Consider the following 22,681-nt stretch of genomic DNA (forward strand, 5'->3'; position numbering starts at 1 on the left):
AGGAATGCAATACAATTCCACCCCATTAATTGTTTCGCAATGCATCGACAAGCCTGTGGTAAGAAAAAACTAATACGCACCAATCCAGTCCCTCATTTAGACCGGTGCCGTCTTTGGCACAGCACCGCCAAATACTCCACTGCCTGTCACGAAGCTCATCCAAGCCAATAGCTTTACCCACTTGAGCCTCATCCATCGCATTAGGGAGATCCTGCTTGTTTGCATACACCAGCAACTTGCACCCTGCTAACTCTTCCTCCGCCAACATAGCCAGAAGCTCAGCGCGTGCGGTGGGCATGCGTTCATGATCTGATGCGTCCACGACATAAATAATAGCAGCTGTATCCGCGTAATAGCATCGCCAGTAAGGACGGATACTTGATTGACCACCCAGATCCCAGACCTGGAGCGTCAAATTTTTGTATTCGACCGTCTCGACATTGAATCCAATGGCTTAATTGTCAGTTTCAGTCGAAGGACGTACTAGGAATCGTTGAAATGACTTCACCGAGCTGGAGACGGTATAGGATGGTAGTTTTACCGGCACTGTCAAGTCCTAGCATAAGAATGCGCATGGGAACATTGCGTCGCCATACGAATAGCGAGTCATAGAGCGACGAAAACGTCACTCCCATGGCGATCCGTGCGTGAATTTAGTCGATGTGTTGGTGTGGCTCCAAGCATCCATGGTTCGCCCAACCATCACGTGATGACAAACCCTTCGGCAAAGACGTCTCCTCGCATTTGCTCTGTTAAAGTGTCCCTCTCTTGTTGGTTGGAGCTGCACGAATGACGAAATAGAGTCTGCAGTAAAAATAATAAAACGTGTGACTAAAAGAGGAACAAGATGCATCAGAATGCCACGCGCTATTCCCCGGAACTAAGAACTACGTCGCCCCTGGGCCGCTCTACGCTAAGTTTCGCAAGAAACCAATTCCAGCGAACGCAGATACAAGCATGAGCCATCTACTAGCGGACGCTCAGCTCCCTAGTGGAATGGACGATGATCCAGAGTTGTTGGCTAAAAATGATCCTCTTGCAACGCAAGTGTGGAAAATGTATGCCAAGCAACGTGAGCAATTACCTAACGCGGCGCGTATGGAGAATCTTACTTGGCGACTTATGTCGATGAAACTGCGCCGCCAAATGGATGGAGGTCCAACGGCAGCGGTAGATTACACGGCACTGATCCCTAAACAAGATGGTGCGTCGCCACCCCCGGATGTCTCGGCGACACCTTCAACATCGTCACACGAGTCTACGCATAGTCAAGACGACGACACTCGCCGAGGCCGTGAAAAGACCGTGCGTCGCATTGAGGCTAGCACAATGCCTATGCCCATGACGAGCATGCATGAACATGCCCAAGAACAGACGCGGTTTATTGCCCGTTCTCGATCTCGGTCTATGAGCGCTATGGATATGGAACCATTCCATATGCGACGGCCCTTGTCTCGTGATGACACAGATCACCTCGGAAATCTTACAGATTCTCAGCTGCTAGCCGATTCAACGGGGCATGATATGCGCCTCTCTGACTTTGGTTTTGCGTCAGGCATGCTGCCGGATGGGATGCCTGAATCCTTGCCAGTGGATGCAAGCCTCTCTCAACTAAACAAGGAGAATTTATCGATGATTCCAAACGCATCATTTGCCACATGGAGCAAGACTGTGCAGGCCAATACGGTCAAGTCGGCGACAGATAGTCCTGGTACAGTGATGGGGGCACCAAGCCCTGGCACTGTGGTGGACGATCACAAGTCTCCTCAGAAACGGATCATTAATGAATTTGCATCAGGAGCTTACAAGAACCTCTTTGATAATTCGGACTCTCACGCATGGCAAGCGTCTTCCCACCTTGAACATCATGCGCGAACGGTGATGGAACTTAGCGAGAGACGAATGATTTCCCCAGATTACGATGAACGCTTTTTGGAGAACCATACTATTCTAGACAGCGTCCCAGGTATTGACGACTATGTGGGCCATCAAGCCAACCAACATCCAGAGTACGGCTTTTTGCCCCGACTTGTTCGTAAGACGTCATTCGATCATAAAGTGCGTGAGCGCAGTGAATCTCGCGGCCCGAAAGGGCGTTTGGCAGCATTAACAGAAGCATCACGGGTAGAAGGACATGCGCAGTCACGGAAGCGTATACGTGAGCATTCGCCTATGCCATTTGGTATGCGCATGCCTACGACGGCGGATCAACGCATAGCCTCTGGCTTGTCCCGCGAAGTACCGACCATGATTGCATCAAACATGATGCAGTACATACCATCGATGCCTTTTGACTTTTCGTTCCCGTCTACACCTGGTGTAGTTCCTCCAGCGGCTACCACTGGCCTTCTTGATGATATATCCTCGGGTCCACAAAACTCAACAACTATGGCTGCAATGTCTGATATGGCCACGATGCATTCTATGACGTCTGTTCCGCCACATATGCATTCCCTAACACCGACACCAGCGAATGTATCCCCGATGGCTTCTGTCTTAGGCACACATGCTGTGGAACAGACGAATGGATCGTCCTTTCCTGTAACCAATTTGGTATATCCTGAACAACCGTCTTCAATGAATATTATGGCATCGTCACCGGCAACGTCACACTTGTCACCTTCGTTCCTTCATGTGGATCCCTCGCAATTATTAAACCAGCAACCCCCCATGCCCATGCGCAGTGGAAGTTTGCCTAATGTACAATTACCTCCAACGACCCCTATCTTTGCCACGGATGCATCTACCTTTGCTACTGACTCCAACCCACATTTGACCGCCCCATCACCGTCTCCTATGAAAGAGACCTTGTTGCAACCTAGAACCAATGGCTATTATACGTCAATCTTCCAGCCGATAGAAGTGATGGGGCCAGATCAATGGGTATCGAACATGCCAAATAGCATGTTCAATTCGCCGCAGCAACCAAACGCTGGCGTACCAGATATGTCAATGACTATGAGCTATTCAACAGAGTCCAGCGCGGGAGATGATGCGCCGTCGCCTATGAATAATAATGTCACGGAAAGAAACAGTAAGACTCCCCCGTCCTCATCGTCTTCAACGACGAATGCACCTGAAACCTCACCCACTGTTTGCTCAAATTGTGGCACCACCAACACGCCGCTTTGGCGTCGCGACGCGGAAGGCAATGCCTTGTGCAATGCCTGTGGTCTTTTCCAGCGCTTGCATGGTGTCATGCGCCCATTGTCACTGAAAACGGATGTGATTAAGAAACGTAACAGAAATGGAACATCAACACGCGAAACAGGTCGTTCGCGTGGCAACAATACTACCACACGCCGCGGTTCGAAACCAACTATTTCTGATACGAACTCTCAGACTGTCTCTGACAAGAAGAACAGTGTTATCTCTTAAATCATAAACACATTTAGAGTTGTTAATATATAGTTTTTTTCTCTGTACATTAGCTTTCAAGGGTTTATTTAAAATTGCATCGCATGGCATGTTCGCGCAGGTTTTAATAAATCGCTTAGGCTCCACTTCTTAAAGCAATTGCACGTGATAGAAGGATGGCCGACATGGTACTTGCTCTTGCACTTGCTCTTAACAACCATGCTAGTGCACGCTAGCCGAAGCCTTCGGGCTCTGGCCTGCGTACCGACACTAGGGCATGCGCCTTATTTCGGTGCATGTAATAGCACCCTCATTCAAATACACACTCTGCATAGCCAGGTTGTCAAGGCCCCGGCACCCTGGCAAGCCAGGGTGCCTGTACGGAGCTATCGAAGCATGGCGGAGCCCAAAAGAGAAGATGACTCCAAGCAAATAAAACCAACTCGCGAAAGTGAAAAATTCACCAACTGGGAAATCATCCGAACCTTGGCCCAACATGTTTGGCCCAAGAATGATATTGGAACAAAAGGCCGTGTGGTGTTGGCTTTGTCCTTGCTTTTGGCAGGAAAGGTTCTGAACGTGCAGGTACCTTTCTTCTTTAAGGCAGTCGTTGATAAAATGAACACCTCTTTTTCTGAGCCTTTGGACTTGTCTAACCCAGCAAGTATTTGGGTAGTTGCCGGCGCTTCGATTCTAGGCTATGGGTCTGCACGTATTTGTGCAGCCGCTTTTTCAGAGATGCGCAATGCCGTATTTGCCAATGTGGCTCAGCGTTCCATCCGTACCATTGCTCGCAATGTGTTTACTCATCTTCTTGCCATGGATCTGAGCTGGCATCTTAGTCGTCAAACTGGTGGCCTGACCCGTGCCATTGATCGTGGCACCAAGGGTATTGCATTTTTGCTTCAATCCATTGTCTTCCATATCGTACCTACTGCATTGGAGATTTCATTGGTTTGCGGGATCCTCACCTACAACTGCGGTGCATCTTTCGCTAGTGTGGCTGGCCTAACCATGTTGGCTTATGCTTGGTTCACGGTTCGCACTACGAGCTGGCGTACACAATTCCGCCGGCAAGCCAACGCAGCTGATCAGCGCGGTGCTACAACGTCGCTTGACTCTTTAATTAACTTTGAGTCGGTGAAATACTTTAACAATGAACAGCATGAGATCAAGAAATATGATCTTGCAATGAAGGACTACGAAACAGCTAGCGTTCGCGTGGCCACAAGTCTTGCTGCTTTGAACTCTGGCCAAAATGCTATTTTTTCCACCAGTTTGACACTAATGATGTTGATGGCAGCACAGGGTGTCGCTAATGGTACCATGACCATCGGTGATTTAGTCATGGTGAACCAATTGGTATTCCAGCTCTCACTGCCTTTAAACTTTTTGGGCTCTGTATACCGTGAGCTTCGTCAAAGCTTGATTGACATGGAAACAATGTTTAACCTGCAAAAGCAACAGACGACTGTGAAAAACAAAGAAAATGCACCGGTATTGCCGCCTGTTCGGGGCGAGATTCGTTTCGAGAATGTGACATTTGGATACCACCCTGATCGTCCCATCCTGAAAAACTGCTCGTTTACGATCCCTGCGGGCAGCAAAACAGCCCTAGTTGGTCCGTCAGGTTGTGGTAAGTCGACCATTTTCCGCCTTTTGTTCCGCTTCTATGATCCCCAAGGTGGTAAGATTTATATTGATGGACAAGATATCGCCAATTATGATTTGGAAAGTGTAAGAAAAGCCATCGGTATTGTACCTCAAGACACAACACTATTTAATGCATCTATTTGGGACAATGTGAAGTATGGTCGTCTCTCTGCTACCGATGATGAAGTACGTCACGCTGCTAAACTCGCTCATGTGGATCGTATTGTGGCCAATTTACCTAATGGCTATGACACTTTGGTGGGTGAGCGTGGTCTAATGATTTCTGGTGGCGAGAAGCAGCGCTTGGCTATTGCACGGATGCTTCTGAAAAATCCTAGCATTTTCTTCTTTGATGAGGCTACATCTGCATTGGATTCGCACACTGAGACAGGTTTGATGCGAAATGTGAACAGTCTATTGCAGGACATGCATCGCACCTCCATCTTTATAGCCCACCGTCTTCGGACGATTGAGGACTGTGATTTGATCCTGGTCTTGAACCAAGGTCATGTCGTTGAAAAGGGTACGCATGATTCTCTTATGGCGGAAGATGGCCTATACACTGGACTGTGGCAAGCCCAGAGCGAACGTATCAACCAGGAAGAGCAGGAAACGAAACAAGAAAACCCTCAGCAATAGTTGATATGTAGTCAATCATGCATTGTTAAATAAATTAAAAGATGATTTGTGGAATTATGGTACAATTATCTGTTTGATCAGTCATTTCGTCCGTCTCGTGTCGATACATCCATGAGCTCCATAGCCCAAATTCGCACGAGTATCACGACATTCGGCAATAATTGCAATGCAGGCATGCTTCGCTGGAGTGTGGACTGGATAGCTGTTTTGATTCTGGTATTTCTTTACCGAGGCGTGATGCACCATCGCACAGATGGATTCAAACGCATGTTCAGTCTCCACGATGAATCCATCAAGCATCCCTTTACGGAGCACGAAAGAGTACCAGACGCTGCGATGGGATTCATTGCTTTTACACTCCCTATTTTTTCTGTTGCAGCCCTGTCTTGTCTTACCAAAAAATGTGCGATTCAACTTCATCGGGGAACTTTGGGAGTCATAATGACGCTGGTCGTCACCGGGTGTTTGACAGAATTTTTGAAAAACCTTGTGGGTCGCCCCCGTCCAGATTTATTGGAACGTTGCAAACCTGATCTGAAGAGCTGGACCAGTCAGCCTTCCCAATATAACACCTCTTTGGTGGACTACACGATCTGTACTACCCCTTTTAACGCCCGAATTCTCCAAGATGGTTTCAAGAGTTTCCCAAGTGGTCACTCAAGTATGTCATTCGCAGGTTTAACTTATTTGGCCTGGTATATTCGCGAAATTCTCTCTGCCTTAGTCCACAAATGGGCACAGCAAACATACGTGGAATATGAAGAAGCTCCTACAGAGGAGCATACCAATGACATCGAAGCAGGGCTCATTCGTCAAGAATCACAATCCCCACAAGTGCTGGCCACGGCATCTGTCCTAGCACCTTTGGTTCCTCTGACTGTGGCTACTTATGTAGCGGTAAGCCGTACAATGGATTACCGCCATCACGCCACAGATGTGCTAGCTGGTTCATTATTGGGCTTTGTTATGGCTACGATTTTCTTTAAGCTGTACAACCCTGCAGGGAGTATAAGAGTGTAAAGGTTGCTATGACAGTAAAAGGAAATTCACTTTAATATTGTACACACATGATGATACACAAACTCAACCAACTGCCCGCTAGTCGTTGGTCTATTTGTACTGCTGTTGGAGCAGCATAAAATCTCGATTTCACCTTTATAGCCAGCATGCAGCTGAGCAGAAAGCTCTTGTCTGTTGTGAGGAAAATGTTATCATACCTGAGCTCTTTAGATAAAGTGGGATGTCGAAGTAGGCGTGTAGCTTTCCGTCTGTCAGCACAAGAAAGCGGCTGCAGACTGGTATGATTTGTTACCTGCATCCACTGTGATACCTTTAAACCGATCCAGTGGACTCTTGTACTGTAAGCATCGTCTGAAAGTGCCTCATAATAAATTCTAAATTAAAGTGGGATCAGTACCAACCTCTGAATATCCAAACCGTGAGGATCAAACAATAAGAACAATTGATACCTACCTGCATCAAATAACATGAAAACATGGAAGCTGGTGTTAGCGTCATAACTGCATACTTTGGAATAGAAAGGATGTAGTCAAAAAGCCATCTGACAGCGTGATCTGGATATCCTTTTCCCTATCATTAGTTTTTTGTGACATACAGTAATCAACGCCCCCTTTTTTTCAATTCCATATGAGATTGCTTGATCCAGGAAACGGCATGAACGGAGCGTTTGGTATACAGCATGTTTTTCGACAATGAGTGCCCACTGTGCTTGACATACAACATGTCGGACAATAGCTGGATCAGGTATGAGCTGGTCAGGCTCTTCTGATGTACCTGAAAACTCCGTTTCCACGCAAGACCCATTTGTTAGTGCAAAATAAATAGGACCTGATACCACACTTCTAGGAGAAGCAGAGACATTGAGAGCTGCACGGGTACACGATAGCATGTTACATATTCGATTCACCATCGCATCAACAACTCTTTGAGATTTAAATAGAGAAGGATTTCGATAATAGATATCGCTTTTGTGAGAGTATATGAACATACCGTTTGGTTAATACGGTATCAGAGACCAGGGCCGCATGAATGTGGTCCAGAACACAAAATAGCTGGGCTATTGTAAAAGTAAGAAAGAACATACCCCATCGTCTCATTTCATATGGATTTTTCGATGGAAATTTCCACAGCACTGTTTTTTTGACGACAGAACTATTGCTTTGAGCAATACCAACCGATACTTGAAATGGCATTCGAGATTGAGGAGCCCTTTCAATCTGCTGTAGAAAACGCTCGAAAAACTGTTCTACTGCGTCTAGCATTTCCTTTCTTTTGTTCTGTTATCATTTATATGCACTTACGTCGCTATGCCTCCATCATCAGAATAGCGTTTCGTCTTGCGATCAATCGTCGATCGTGGCATTATCAATAGAAGACGGTGCTCGCACGTCCCTTTTCTTGCATATTGTGGAGGTGCTTTTTTTTGTTCCCCCACGATGATCCAAGGTAAGAAACAGGAGAGCTAACGAGAAAGCAACAAGCCTATATTCTGAATCGACAGAATTATGCGCTGATTCAATTGAGTCACATCCAAAACTGCCTTTCATTTTTGCAGAGTCGACGTATCATGTGGAACAAGACCAAGAGGATGCAGAAGTGTCTTCCAGTCCAGCATACACACGAAAGGGTCGATGTCGCATTCGTCAAGTGAAAAAAGATGAGGAGGGAAATATTAACTGGTTTGTACTAAAAATTTTAACAAAAAGTTCTGTCATAAGTAAGTGGGATGGGGCCGCTATTTTGGATACGAAATGGTAAGTGCTAGTGTCTACTAACAAAAGGTGCCTGTCGTCGTCAGAGCCTAGCATGTTCGGATACGGGATTCTAGGTATTGCAGATGCAACTGGTACTGTGAACTTATTTCAACTTGAAGAAGATGAGAATAAATACGCTTTAAATCCCTGGAGATCCTGGAGAATGAACTCCGAAAAGGCACTTTGCTTAAGCTTAGATTGGACAAATCCTGCAGGCAATACTTCACCTTTGGATGCCCGTTTAATTGTAAGCCAAAGCAACGGTACATTAGCTATGGTACCTACCTTGAACCATGATATTTTGGATGAAGAGATTATCGACACGTGGTCTGCACATGACTATGAGGCTTGGATTGCAGCTTGGGACTGTTGGAGCAACGGCAATGTAGTTTGGAGTGGTGCGTAAAATGTGTTCTCATACACAAAGGTGGCGATGACTTGACACTCAAAGGATGGGATATTCGTACTCCAAACTACAACGGGCACAGAGATCCCGTATTCTCATGTAAAAAATGGTAACGTATTGGCATTTCCTGACCAGAAAGCTTCGAAGGCGGAGTCACGTCAATGCAATGTCATTCAACAAAAGAACATTATTGGGCTGTTGGAAGGTTCGTATAAAGTTTCTCTCACTTAAAAGCTATGACGAAAAACTAAGGCTCTTTGATGCCCGTAATCCAAGGCGTCCAGTTAGTGAGACACCTGTTGGTGGCGGTATATGGCGCACAAAATGGCACCCTACTCTTGCCTCCAAACTTTTGCTAGGTTGCATGCATGGTGGTTTCGCGATTTTAAACTGCCCAGGAATGGATTCGGATGACAGTATCGAAGAACCTATGGAGATGATAACTCATTTTGACCAGCATAAAAGTATAGCCTATGGTTGTGACTGGGAACGTGCCCAACCGGATTCTCGCTTGATCTACAGCTGCTCATTTTATGATGCCATGATGCACATCTGGTCTTGGTGATTATGTCATCTGTTAAATTTAAGACGCGTTTGTACTTCACCCGCAACACATTAACACATACAACCATGCATATGAGCTTTTAAAAAGAATGCACGTATTATGTGTAGCAGAAAAGCGTATGTAAATGATATTATATATTAATTTTAGCTTCTATGGCGAAATCTATCGCACAAATTCTCTCTAATGGCACTTGCAGCAACGTACGTATGAGATGTTCCTCTAATCTAGAAGAGGCCTGGGAAAGACAAGTTTTGCAGGAACTTTGATTTTGTATATCGGCTACCTCGCCATATATTTGGCCAAAATACTCATGGAGGGGCAAACATGGTGTCTGTGGAAATGACCGTAACCTCTGTCCGAGGACATATGATGGAGTTCGAGTTTCCGGAAAATTTTGGATGGCAAAGCTGCAACCCTATCGACCTTTTTACGGCCCCTATTTTATGTCGTATTTCGAAGAATGCTAAGAATATCGCAAAGAATTTGACAGATGAGTCGCGTCGTTCCGATATGCTCATGATTTGGACTGATTGCGACCGAGAGGGTGAAAATATTGGCCATGAGATTGCTCAGCATTGTTTGAAATCCCGGAGTAATTTGATTGTTAAAAGGGCTCGGTTTAGTGCCATCATCGCAGAGTACGTATCGAATTTCTAATGAAAGACAAATCCATCGTGCCTGTATGGCGCCTGTTGAATTGGACTTGAATGCAGCATACGCGGTTGAAGCCAGACAAGAGATCGACCTACGAGCAGGGGCTGCATTCACAAGATTACAGACAAAAGAGCTTCGATCACGTTTTGGCTTAAAAGATATGCTTATTAGTTATGGGCCTTGCCAATTCCCTACGCTGGGTTTTGTGGTGGACCATTATAAGCGCGTCCAAGCTTTTGTTCCTGAACCATTTTGGTATATTGAGGTCAAACATGCAGTTCGCACAGTATCAAATTCCAAACCTGTGACAGTCGAGTTTATATGGGACCGACAACAGCTATACGACGAAGATATTGTCACAATCCTCCATCGGAGGTGCAAAGCGAGCAATGAAGCTATTATCACGAAGGTGATGAAGAAGCCGACAAGCAAACGGAAACCAACACCTTTAACGACAGTCGAGTTGCAGAAAAATCTTTCTCGATTAACCGGTATGCCACCGAAGCGAATATTGGATTTGGCTGAATCTTTGTATCAACGTGGATTTCTATCATATCCACGAACAGAAACCGACCAATATGATAAAGATTTTGACTTTGTAACTCTTTTGTCAAAGCAAAGAAATGACTCTGCATGGGGATCACTAGCCTATGAGCTGCATGAGTCCGCAACAGGAGCATCATCCTCACCAGACTCCCTGGTTTATGAACGTCCAAGAAATGGAAAGAAGAATGATAAGGCGCATCCACCGATTCATCCCACTGCCCATGCAAATGATATAAATGGCGATGAAAAAAAAGTCTATGACTACGTGACACGACGATTTCTGGCCAGCTGTTCTACAGATGCAGTGGGACAGGAGACGAAGGTTGCTATGGATCTTGGAGGGGAAAAATTCCATGCCACAGGCTTGGTTGTCCACGCAGAAAACTATCTGAAAATCTTCACGTACGAAAAATGGAGTGATAAGTGGATGCCAGACTATGAAGAAGGACAAGAGTTTCAACCAACGCAAGTCCTGCTAAAGAAAGGCACAACAACAGCACCAAGTTTGCTGACTGAAGCTGATCTGGTGAACTTGATGGATAAGAATGGAATTGGGACGGATGCTACTATCGCGGAGCATATTAAGAAGATCATTGACAGGCAGTACGTCATAACCCAGAAACAAGGCAAAACAAACTATCTTGTGCCGTCTACCCTTGGCATGGGTTTGGTGGAAGGGTATGAAAAGATGGAAATAAGCCAACATCTTTGTAAACCCATATTGCGCAGGGATACTGAAGAAAAGTTGGGTTTAGTCGCATTAGCACAGCATTCAAAAGAAGAGACTGTATCTCAAAGCATGCAAGAGTATAAAACCATTTTCGAAGGTGTCTCTCGGGGATTTTCTACGATCAGTCAAGTACGTGTCCAAGAAAAACTAACCATTAGTCTATCGGCCAGTTTTTACAGGTGACCCCTTCTGAGCAATCAAGCGACGTGAATTCGACGTCATCGAACAATACAGCGCAACGCTCAACCTTATCGTCTACGCCAAACACGCGTTGTCATTGTGGAACACCGTGTTCTCGTGCTGTCGATCAGCGAACGGGGCGAGAATATTGGGCTTGTGGAAACACGCAGACTCCTGACGAAGACTGTGGGTTTTTTCAGTGGTGTCAGCAAATACCAACAGAGCCTTCAAACGCAAGTACTGGGTCTGCACTGCCAAATCATGCAAATCCTATTGCTCGGGGCGAAAAACGCGCGCTCGGAATTGATGCAATCATGTGCCAATGTGATCTGACTGCCAAACTATGTACTACGAGCTCTGTAAGTACCACTTTCACTAATAAGTTAGGGACCCAATGCTGGTCGGTCGTTTTGGACATGTCCGAAGGAAAGCAAGCGCGCTAGGTACGTCAAGAGAGGCACTGACAACAGGTGCAACTTCTTCGAGTGGGCGGATGAGAATGACCCTATTCCAGGACCAGGTACATCTCGTGCCAGAACAAATGTGCCTGGTACAACCCGCCGTGCTTCACGACGTGGGAGAACACGAACCACGGCATCTCGCGCTAAGAACACGCCTAACAAGTGTTACAAATGTCAAGGTACCGGCCACTGGGCAAAGGATTGGTGCGTAGTTATGACGTAAGCTCACACGACTAGCTCCAAGTAGCTGCATGCATATAGAAACGCACAACGGCATTGGCCAAGACCTCGCCACATACCCTGCTATACCCAGATGCGCAATTGGCAAAATAAAGGGGACAGTTGCAACACATCTCCTTTAACGGATCAAGGTTATTGTTAATCACCGGCACAAGGTTGTGTGAGCCCAATTATAAGCGCTAGATATATACCGGGTATCACCTACCATGGAGCCGTTTGAGTTCAACACGGACTACTCTATTGACAATCTCCATCCCTATTACCCAAACCCCGGCGAGGTCCAACCTAGCCATGTGCACGGTCAGCAAATGTCAATGGCGTTAAGTCAACACCAGCATGAATCCTCCCCTTTGCATTTCAATCGTCACGAAGAAGGTAATGGAAATAATGCATATCCATCAATGCATGTGCGGGGAGGGAATATGCCTGTAAGTGAGCTAGACACGTTGTTGCATGACAGGTTCTCGCAAGTGCCGGGTCAAAGCCCTCATACGGGCTTAGCAGGGCCTTCAGAACTGCATGGATTCGCAAATATGCCTACAGAGGTACAGGATAACTCATCCTTGAATGAATTGAACCTGTCCGGGAACTTTGTACAGCATGGCCATGAACAAGGTCATGTATATGTGCCTCAGCATGATGTCACGCAAGAGCCGCATTCTTTTGCCAACCTGACAGCAATGCATGATGTTAGTACGAATGTGTATACTAACCAGAAGCAAAAGATGTTTCATCCCGTGGATGTTAGTGCTATCACGCCAGCAAGTGTTTTTTCGACCATGAGCAGCGCAAGTACAAACGATTTTTTATCTCCTATTACATCACCCATGCTTCAACCCCAGCCTAACCAACATATGTATATCATGAATGAGAATGAAAACATGCATCTGCCACAGAATACAGTGGCACCCTCACCTGCTCAGATACAAGGGAACTTGAGAAGCAACGGTGTACAAGTGGACTATAGTCTGCTGCTCAAGAGCCCAGCAAACCGACAAGCTGCTGCGTCTTCGCCAGTGACCAAGGACAAACCACAGATGCGTCGTTCACGGACTAGCGAAAAAACGAGTCGCATTCGTCCATCCCCTTTGATGAAGCCAAATCAGAGCCCCAAGACCACAGGTACTCAAGGTGTGTGGGCAGCGAATGTGAAACGGGATGGCTCGCAACTGTCTTCCCCCTCTTTGGGAGCGATAGAGTCGCTTACCACAACGGTCCAGGAAGCAGGTGGGCTCATGATGCCTTCCCCGGTTATCTCACCAAATATCCTGGCATTGAAAACGTCTCAATCACAAGGACGAGCTGTAAATGGTAATGAAGAGGGGATGAGACAACAGAACATCAATGTGAATGTTCAACAGACAATACAGGAGAATGGTCGAGTTTCTTCTATCGCAGAGTCGAAAAGTCCTTCGCCTATTGATTTATCGCAGATGGAAGTACGGGCATCTCCTTCTGCAATACCGGCGACGCCTGGTACACTGATGGGTCTTTCCTATTCGAACTCTTCCTTTACAGAAGAAAATACGGAGTCAGGCCCATCCTCGAAGCAGAACGCAGTGTCTCTTCCAAATGATTCCTTCTCCAGCTCCCCTAGGGTCTATGGAAGTCAAGACTATGCAGGGATGAAAGGCGTGACATTCAAAGCTACTCGCCCGGGGCCCATTTATGCTACGAATACAGCGCAACATAAACCAATCTTACCCGGCGGGCTAACAACAGAGGATCGCACCGCATGGATGAACATGCGTCGGACGGTTCATGGTGGCCTAGATCAACGCCGAACTTCACATAAAGCAGCGGAGCAGAAACGCCGAGACTCACTGAAACACTGTTTTGATGAACTGCGTGGGCTCCTGCCTGTAATCACTGTCGATGAAAGTGTGCCGGGTGGCTCCGTTTTAGGACCCGATGGCACTTTGGAGGATCAGCTCGCAGATGGTTTCGATGTGGGAAATGATGAAAAAGGTAATAATGACGAGTTGGAAAAGCCAGCCTCCGCGGCAGCGGCTAGTGAGCGTTTAAGTGAAGCAAATCGCACAGTAGCTAAAGTCTTGCTATTGCGTCACTCCAATGAGTATCTACTGCGGTTGAAACGTCGTATCGAACGTCGAGACAAAGAAGTGGAGTCGCTTTCGAACGAAGTAAAACAACTGCGCGCAATGCTAGCTAGTCGTGATCCTGCGGAGGCTGTGGATTCAAAAGTGTCTAGCGAAATGAATTCGCTGCACATTGGCACATCTCAAGCTAGCAGTGTGAAACGTGCTGAGGGCATACTTCCTGACGCATGATCGATCTGCTCTCACGACGCATATGAGCACACTATATGTATAAAAGATCTGCTATACCTTCTTATGGCAGTGGTTAATAGCTCTAGCAAACCCTGTGCTCAGATACACAACAACACTAATATTTATCAGACTTTCTACGTAGATGAAATACGTTCATCATGTCTTAAGTCGCGTTCAGGTTTAGGACGTAGGCGATTCAGTCTGCTGCCCTTTGGGGCTCAGCAACTGGTTCAATGTGGAAATGAGCTCCACGCGACGAATAGGTTTGCTCACGTAGGCATTCATGCCCGCTTGAAGACATTTCTCTTTGTCGCCAAGCATGGCATGCGCTGTCAAGGCGACAATAGGAATAGGAGGTGCACCTTTCGAAGCTTCGTGCTCACGGATAGCCATCGTGGCCTCAATGCCGCCCATTACAGGCATGCTAACATCCATGAGGATCACATCGTAAGCATGGTTCTGAACAGCCTGTACTGCCTGCTCACCATTGTCTACGACGTTGACGCGGTGACCCTGATTCTGCAAGATCTTGCATGCCAGTTTCTGGTTCACAAGATTGTCTTCGGCCAGGAGGATATCATAACTGACTTCATGACTGCCTTCCACCGGCGTAGCAGCGCTGCTTTCCAGGGACGGAAGTAGAGCGTAATAAAGGTCCGAAATGGCCACAGGTGTGTTGATATAGGACGAAATACCATAATCAAGGCAATACGTCAGATTGAGTGAAAGCATCGTAGGCGTGACCAGGTTGATCGGGATATACCGCAACTGTTCGACCATCCGCAGTTGGGACATGACAGAAAGCGAATCAATAATGATCGTATCGATTCGGCTGATCTGCTGACTCTGCGAAAGAGTTTCCTCGATGGAATGGAAAACAATAGGCACTAAACCAAGTTGCTTGAGCATGGAGGCTACACCCGTCGTGTCATGGAGTGTATCAAGGAAGAAGACTTTGCGGCCAAGATAAGGACGCATACGTTCTGCCAGTTGCGTATCGGTAATCTTGTCTTGCTTGACCACCATGGTGAAGAAAAAGTCTGAACCTTTGCCGAAATGACTTCGGACCCACATTTCACCACCCATCAAATTGACGAGACGACGAGAAATGGACAAGCCCAAACCAGTACCACCATACTTGCGTGTCGTAGAACCATCCGCCTGGCAGAACGTGTCGAAGATCATGTCAAGCTTGTCCTGCTTGATGCCAATACCAGAGTCAGACGCACAGAATTCTAGCACCGGGGTATCGGAATCTGGCACGCTGTTCAACTTGCAACGCAGTGCTACAATACCGCCACTCTCAGTGAACTTGACGGCATTACCGATAAGGTTGGTAATAATTTGCTTGAGTCGAAGAGCATCGCCAATGAGAGCATCAGGTACATCAGGGGCGACCTCGTATACAAGATTGAGCTTTTTCTGTGCAGCACGCACGCTCAGCGTCTTGAGTACGCTGAACACAATGCCACGAAGACTGAAGGGGATCTCTTCAATAGTCATGCGGCCAGCTTCAATCTTAGAAATATCGAGAATGTCGTCAATGATGGCGAGCAAGTTGCTAGCCAACGTTGAGACAGTCACCAAATTCTCACGCTGCGTACGTGAGAGCTCTGTCTCGAGAGTAAGCGATGTCATACCAATGATACCATTCATCGGCGTGCGAATCTCATGCGACATATTCGCAAGGAACTCAGACTTGGATCGGTTCGCCAACTCAGCTGCTTCACGGGCAGCCGTGTTCTTCTGGATACTGTCACGTAAACTGTACACCATCTGGTTAATCTTGGTCTTAAGCGAGTCCATTTCGCCGCTGGCTTCGACTGTCACAAAGCGTGAGAAATCACCATCGGTAGCGGCTGCAGTAATCTGGGCAAAGGCACGCACTTGGGAGGTCAAATTGTTGGCCATAATATTTACATTGTCCGTAATTTCACCCCAAGTGCCTTCAATGTCCTTCTTCTGCGCCTGGACACCGAGCTTGCCCTCCGTACCCACTTCGCGGGCGACACGTGTCACTTCCGAGGCGAAGAAAGAGAGTTGGTCAATCATGTTGTTGATCGTGTTGACCAAATCGAGAATTTCACCACTCACGGAAATCGTGACTTTCTGAGTAAGGTCACCACGTGCCACAGCTGTAGTGGCATGAGCGATCGTACGCACTTGCAGCGTAAGGTTGGCAGCCATGGTATTCACAGAGTCTGTAAGATCCTTCCATGTGCCATCCACGCCCAGCACATTCGCACGGCCACCCAGTCGACCCTCGGTACCCACTTCCTTGGCTACACGAGTAACCTCAGTAGAGAACGTCCGCAAACTTTCCACCATGTTGTTGACAGTGTGCTTTAGGTCCAAGAACTCACCGCGAACTTCCACATTGATCGTCTTCGAGAGGTCGCCCCGGGCCACAGCCGTGTTGACAGCTGCAATAGAACGGACCTGCGTCGTCAAATTAGAGGCCATCATGTTCACACGCTCTGTAAGCACATGCCACTGGCCCTTGACGCCCACCACATTGGCCTGTCCACCAAGACGACCTTCTGTGCCTACTTCGACAGAGACACGAATAATCTCATCCGAAAGCGTACGAAGTTGCCGAACCATGTTATTGACAGTCTCTTTCAGCTCGAGAATCTCGCCCTTGACGTCCACAGTAATGAACTCAGTAAGAACACCTTCTGCGACACACTTGGTCACACGGGCAATCTCACGCACTTGCGACGTCAAGTTGTCAGCCATCTTGTTGACACTCATCGTCAAGTCTTTCCAGATACCTTCCACATTGGGCACATGCGCTTGGCCACCCAGCCGGCCATAGGTACCCACTTCAAGGGACATGCGAACGACTTCACTGGCAAACACACGCAATTGCGCAACCATGCTGTTCACCGTATCTTTTAGCTCAGCCATTTCGCCCTCGGCCTCAATTTCAATCGTCTTGGTCAGGTCACCACGAGCGACAGCCGTAGTAACCATACCAATGGAACGCACTTGTTCCGTGAGGTTTAAGCACATCCGGTTGACATTGTCAGTGAGCTCTTTCCAGACACCTTTTACGCCTGGCACTTGCGCCTGGCCACCCAGACGGCCCTGCGAACCGACTTCACGAGACACACGAGTAACCTCGTTGGCAAAGTGACGAAGCTGATCCACCATGACATTGATAGTGACTTTCAGTTCCAAAATTTCACCACCAGCCTGGACGTCAATCTTCTTGGACAAATCGCCACTGGCTACAGCCTTAGTGACCAAGGCGACACCGCGTACTTGGTTGGTCAGGTTGGCAGCCAGACGATTCACGACATCCTTCAGTTCTTTCCATGTGCCTTCGACACCGGGCACGACAGCCTGGCCGCCCAATTTTCCCTGCGTTCCGACTTCCAAGGAGACACGCGTCACTTCGCTGGCGAAATGGCTCAGCCGGTCCACCATCTGGTTGATAATCTCCTTGAGTTCGACCATGACTGGACCCTCGACAGGGACCATAATATGTTGAGTAAGATCACCCAAAGCCACAGCTTTACAAACACGCGCAATATCACGGACTTGCGCCCGAAGAAGATGAAGCTCTTCTTCTGCGCTAAGCCCACTCTCTGCCGAGGCATAATCGAGCATCTCGTTCGGGTCCAGCCCAGTCGGAGCAATTGATGCCAAGATGGGAGCAATATGCGGGCTGCGCAGCACTGGGTCTGAGCGTGCCTTCATCATTTCTGAAACAGTTGACCATCCTTCCTGGAGGTGCGGTGTAGCTCTGGTGTGTGTGTGTGTGGCTTTCGCATCTTCCGCAGCCCATAGTCGGCGGGCTAATGTATCAACAAGGCCCTGTATTTCCGACACTTTGACATGCGAAGATGGTGGCAATGGCATATGGATCAGATGCAAGTCATCGTCGTTCGTCTTCTCTGCGCTCTCCTGCTTGTCGGATTTGACAGGCAAACGGGTAGCGTGGACAACAGACTGAAGCAAGGAAGCAATGTATTCCAAGGCCAAGTCACCGCCCTGCGACGATGAATCGACATCTGGCAGCGGGTACGGTGAGTACCGAAGTGCCGGTCGCATTATGGCCGTCATAGGGTGCTAGGTCCGCGGCGCAGTGCAGGCACACTAGGGAGAAGCTGCAGCCCTGATGAGATTAACGTGGGTGCAGAGGCAAAGATAATTGGCCCAGGCCGGGTTTTGTGTAAGCAGCCTCTCCCACACACGCCCATTGTTTTATGCACCTGCCATGCAGGTGGAGGATCAGGTAACGCTCACTCTCATGCAGCAGGCAAAATATAGCAGGCACCTACATAGTCTACCTACGGCGGCGGCCTCCTCCGCTGCCCTTCCGACGCGACCGCTCGGAGGATCGCTCCGGATTTCCACCGTACCAGCCACCAGGACCGACAGGGAAAGGATGCGGCGCCTCGTACGGCCGAGGGCCGCCAAAGGGAGGCGGCATCGGCGCGCCGTAGCCTTGTAGAGGGCCTGGCGGTGTTACACCGCCCCAAGGCCGCATGGGTCGCGCTATAGGCACATTGGACGCCGTGCCTGGCGTAATAGTCATATTCACAGGGGGCATCGGTGGCATCGGTGGAGGTCCTGGCGGACCTGGTGGCCGCGGTGGGGCTGAGAAGCCAGCAAGACCAGCACCGGGAGATGCACCGCCGCCATTTAACGTAGATAACAAATTTTGAATAGCATCCGGTTTCACGTTAAGTAGTGAATCCAATGAGACAGGCGGTCCTGGCGGGGGAGACATTGCAGGCACAGCAGGCGTAGCAGGCATGGCCTCAAGACGGCCAGCCATGCCGGCCTTGAACAAGACAAGTACCACTAGCAAAATATTGGCAGGGCGTGTCGTATTCCAGGCTTCGCCAAGCCCCTCTGGATGAATAGATGTAAGCCATTCCGGCACAGGCTCATTTGCCAGTAGTGGCGCCAAGTAAAAGTCCTTCACAAGCGATCCTTGCGCACCAGGCGCCGGGGCCAACACACCGAAGCGTTTTTTGTCCGCAAAATAGTGTACAAGTTTGTCCAGCGCTGGCGAGGTATGCAATGTGGGTGTGGTATCATGATGCCGTTCACTGGCTGCTACAGCGCCTCCAGCGTCGAGACACAGCAAAACAATTTCATTCCGAGGAGATACACGCACTTGATCCAAATACTCAATCGCTGTGGCACTTGGAAGTCGTCCTTCTACCACGCGCTCGGGCGTGGGGAAGATATCTTGCCATAAAGGGGCCGCCGCATCGTAGTAGGGCAACGTCAATTGACGTGCATGAACATAGGCCGATGTGTACTCTGGCATGGTAATGACACCATCCCATACTACAGGCTGAGCAAAAGAGGTGGAAGCCGATACAGTGGGCGCACTTGCTGACGCGGCAGCACGGACGACAAACGAGTCAGGAGGGGGCGTGCCTGGAGGTGTATGACTCTCAGGGACAGACGTCGTTCCTGATGGCTTATCATCTCCCAGGAACGAATCAATAAACTCATCAGCTTCGCCATGCGTGTCTATGCCAAGCTCTTTCGCCTGTTCGTTATCGATCGTATCTTCCACATCCATGTGTGATCCTTCTGGATGCGAATGCCAAACACCCGAAAACGAAATCGGTTCAGGCGGTGGCGAGGGCGAAGGCAATGCCTCCGTTAAACCGGAAGCATTCCGCGAGGGGGAGAACGTGGGGGAAGAAGGCACCGGCACTTCTTCGGACCCCTGCTTCTCTTCATCAGCTTCGTCCAAGGGGGGCGGCGCTGATCGACTATGATGCGGGTTAAACGGCACGGGCTCCGTATCACGTTCAATGTCCACTTCTCCCTTGTGTGTCATTTTCCGTGCAGGACCTTCATTCTGCTCGCGCAACACAGACTGCTGTAGTGCATCGCGCTTGGCTCTTTCGGTAGCTTCACGAATTTCATCGTTCGCCAAGGCCTCGTTGGACATGTGCACAATATCTGCGGCAGGAAGACGCCCGCACGTAATGCGGTCATGCAGAGAGGTATTCCGTCGATCTTTAAGGTTGAACGAAAGAGCTCGGAAGCGCTCTTTGTAGGCACTGAGACTACGCTCATGGCCCAACGCAGAAAAAAGGGCATCTTCCAAATCGGAGGCATATTTCTCCGCCGAGGAAGATGCTTGGCCTTGGGCCTCAAAGAGAGGTTGAAATATGGAGAGGAACGTGGAGTATACATGCTTGCGCACAGGGTCTTTGAGCTTGGACGCTGATGATGGCGACGACGTGAATGACGTGGTGGGGGCCGTGGTGCGGCGCGTATGGGTCCGTGAGGAACGCTTGGCTGGCTCCTCCTCTTCAGAGGCAGATTCTGGTTCAGCGTCTTCGTCGTTGTCGTCCTCCTCGTCGGGATTGACTTCCTCCTCGTCTTCCTCGTCTGCTTCTTGTTCGTACTCCGCATCGTCATCCTTGTGCTTCTCGGTAGACTTGTTGCCCTGCTTGGAACAGCTTTCGCATACGTATTCTCGAATTTTGGAAGCAGATCGCTGATTCAGGCCCACACACTTGAAGTGGTACCATTCGCCACAAAGACTACAGCAGATCATAGGCGAGCCATCATTGCCTTTACGACATAGACAGTAAACGGCATCATCATCATCTTCATCTTCATCACTTCCACTAGCCTGCGCATCGTCCTCATTCACTACTTCATCTGTGGCACTCGATGATCGTGCACGCTTAGCACGGGACGACTCTGGCTCACGATGTGTACGTTTGCGCGTAGATTCGCGCGTCGGACGTTCAGGAGGCTCCACAGAATAACGTGTCGTAGGACGCTTTACCCGGGAGCCTCGTCGCAATGATACAGCAGACTCAGCTTCTTCACTCATCTACTAGACGGAAAATATGGGGATGTAATAGACCCCACACTACGGATCGTGTGCGAGCAAAAGCGGAGGTGAGACTAAGACGTCGTGAGTGGCGTCGTGGCCCTCTTAAGCCTTCGCGTGACGTTTCCGGACCATGTCACGTGATGGGGGTTCTTCGTTCCGAGAGAACCATCGGTGCTCGTCACAAACCGACTATCCTGGGGACTGGTGTACGATGGCTAGCCCTGTTCCTGTCGCCCCTGCCCCGCCTGTGACGCCCATGGCGCACCCGGAGCCTGTTGTGGTTCTTGAGAAGCCTACGATAGAGAAGTCGTTGTTCAACTACTTCGCATCGTTGGACTCGATCGTGCGCCCAGTGGCGGATGCTTGCACCAAGTTGCAGGAGATCCGTCGCTCGTTGAACCTGCCCAACCTCGGCACTGTGGAGAAGATGCAGAACGAGGTGAAGAGTATGTGATAAGAGTAAAACTAATGTTGCGCAGTGGTACAGACCAACAACTTCCAGTTTGAGGGTGCGCGTGCTGATCTTACCAAAGGTTTGAACGTCAACCCGATCTTCCAGGTGACACACGCCTTCACTCTCGGCGCTGGTGGCAAGAACGCCTACAACTTCGGCGCAGTATATGGCGATGACAACCGCTTCTACCAAGCTGGTCTGGACGATGCTGGTAATGTGACAATGCGTTTGAACCGTCGCTGGCTGCCCGGCCACATTTCCAAGGTCCAGGCGCAACTCGCGCCAGCCGGTGGTCAGAGCTTTGTGCAGCTGGAGCACGACTTCCAGGGTGCTGATTACAGCATCAACTTCAAGGCATTGAACCCGTCGCCGACGAACTTGACGGGTATTTATGTCGCAAACTACCTGCAGACGCTGACGCCGCGATTTGCGCTTGGTGCCGAGGCTGTGTACCAGCACCCAAGCCCGGAGATTGAGGAGGCCAGCATTGGCTATATGGCCAAGTGGCTGGGCGAGAAGAAGGACTGGATCGCTACGGCGCAGTGGCAGCCGCAGGGTGTTGGTCAAGTGACCTACTGGCAGCAGCTGAGCGACCAGGTGGACGTGGCCGGTGACCTTCAGATGATCTTGATGCAGCAGCGTCGCGATGCACAGGCCTCGCTGTCGGCACGCTACTCGTTCCGTATGTCGTCTCTGCGGGCTCAGATCGATAGCCTGGGTAAGCTTACCTCGGTCTACGAGGCGCGCTTGTCGCCAGCCTTTGCCTTCACCTTCAGTGGTGAGCTGGACCACCTTAGCGGTGGTGCCAAGTTTGGTATGGGCGTCTCGATTGAGAGCGGCTCGGAGCCGATGGACCCGATGGCCATGCCACCGACGCCGCCAAACGTGCCGATGTAATT

The 22,681-nt window shown here is 49.1% G+C and overlaps 7 protein-coding genes across 7 annotated transcripts; 4 read left to right on the forward strand and 3 right to left on the reverse strand.

The window, feature by feature from the left end:
- Positions 1–25: 25 nt before the first annotated feature.
- Malapachy_1363 (adp-ribosylation factor-like protein 1) lies at positions 26–635 on the reverse strand (the record flags this gene model as incomplete). The annotated part of the gene is made up of 3 exons (XM_018135868.1): positions 26–53; positions 81–453; positions 485–635. 3 exons carry the CDS (start codon positions 633–635, stop codon positions 26–28), a joined length of 552 nt encoding a protein of 183 aa, XP_017990406.1.
- Positions 636–957: 322 nt separating this feature from the next.
- On the forward strand, positions 958–2,354 carry Malapachy_1387 (nitrogen regulatory protein area; the record flags this gene model as incomplete). Its single annotated transcript, XM_018135891.1, has 2 exons — positions 958–2,270; positions 2,324–2,354. 2 exons carry the CDS (start codon positions 958–960, stop codon positions 2,352–2,354), a joined length of 1,344 nt encoding a protein of 447 aa, XP_017990379.1.
- A 1,741-nt stretch (positions 2,355–4,095) lies between these two features.
- Malapachy_1346 (atp-binding cassette transporter mitochondrial) lies at positions 4,096–5,649 on the forward strand (the record flags this gene model as incomplete). Its single annotated transcript, XM_018135851.1, has 1 exon — positions 4,096–5,649. The coding sequence occupies one exon, from the start codon at positions 4,096–4,098 to the stop codon at positions 5,647–5,649; it is 1,554 nt and encodes a 517-aa protein (XP_017990388.1).
- An 8,301-nt stretch (positions 5,650–13,950) lies between these two features.
- Positions 13,951–14,496, forward strand: Malapachy_1391 (transcription regulator; the record flags this gene model as incomplete). The annotated part of the gene is made up of 1 exon (XM_018135895.1): positions 13,951–14,496. The coding sequence occupies one exon, from the start codon at positions 13,951–13,953 to the stop codon at positions 14,494–14,496; it is 546 nt and encodes a 181-aa protein (XP_017990440.1).
- A 180-nt stretch (positions 14,497–14,676) lies between these two features.
- On the reverse strand, positions 14,677–18,555 carry Malapachy_1361 (nik-1 protein (os-1p protein); the record flags this gene model as incomplete). The annotated part of the gene is made up of 1 exon (XM_018135866.1): positions 14,677–18,555. One exon carries the CDS (start codon positions 18,553–18,555, stop codon positions 14,677–14,679), a length of 3,879 nt encoding a protein of 1,292 aa, XP_017990408.1.
- Positions 18,556–18,790: 235 nt separating this feature from the next.
- Malapachy_1396 (synaptic vesicle transporter) lies at positions 18,791–21,325 on the reverse strand (the record flags this gene model as incomplete). Its single annotated transcript, XM_018135900.1, has 1 exon — positions 18,791–21,325. The coding sequence occupies one exon, from the start codon at positions 21,323–21,325 to the stop codon at positions 18,791–18,793; it is 2,535 nt and encodes an 844-aa protein (XP_017990402.1).
- A 214-nt stretch (positions 21,326–21,539) lies between these two features.
- Malapachy_1334 (mitochondrial import receptor subunit tom40) lies at positions 21,540–22,679 on the forward strand (the record flags this gene model as incomplete). The annotated part of the gene is made up of 2 exons (XM_018135839.1): positions 21,540–21,774; positions 21,808–22,679. 2 exons carry the CDS (start codon positions 21,540–21,542, stop codon positions 22,677–22,679), a joined length of 1,107 nt encoding a protein of 368 aa, XP_017990352.1.
- Between the last annotated feature and the right edge of the window lie 2 nt (positions 22,680–22,681).

This window comes from Malassezia pachydermatis, assembly GCF_001278385.1.
Source record: "Malassezia pachydermatis strain CBS 1879 chromosome Unknown scaffold9, whole genome shotgun sequence".
NCBI lineage: Eukaryota > Fungi > Basidiomycota > Malasseziomycetes > Malasseziales > Malasseziaceae > Malassezia > Malassezia pachydermatis.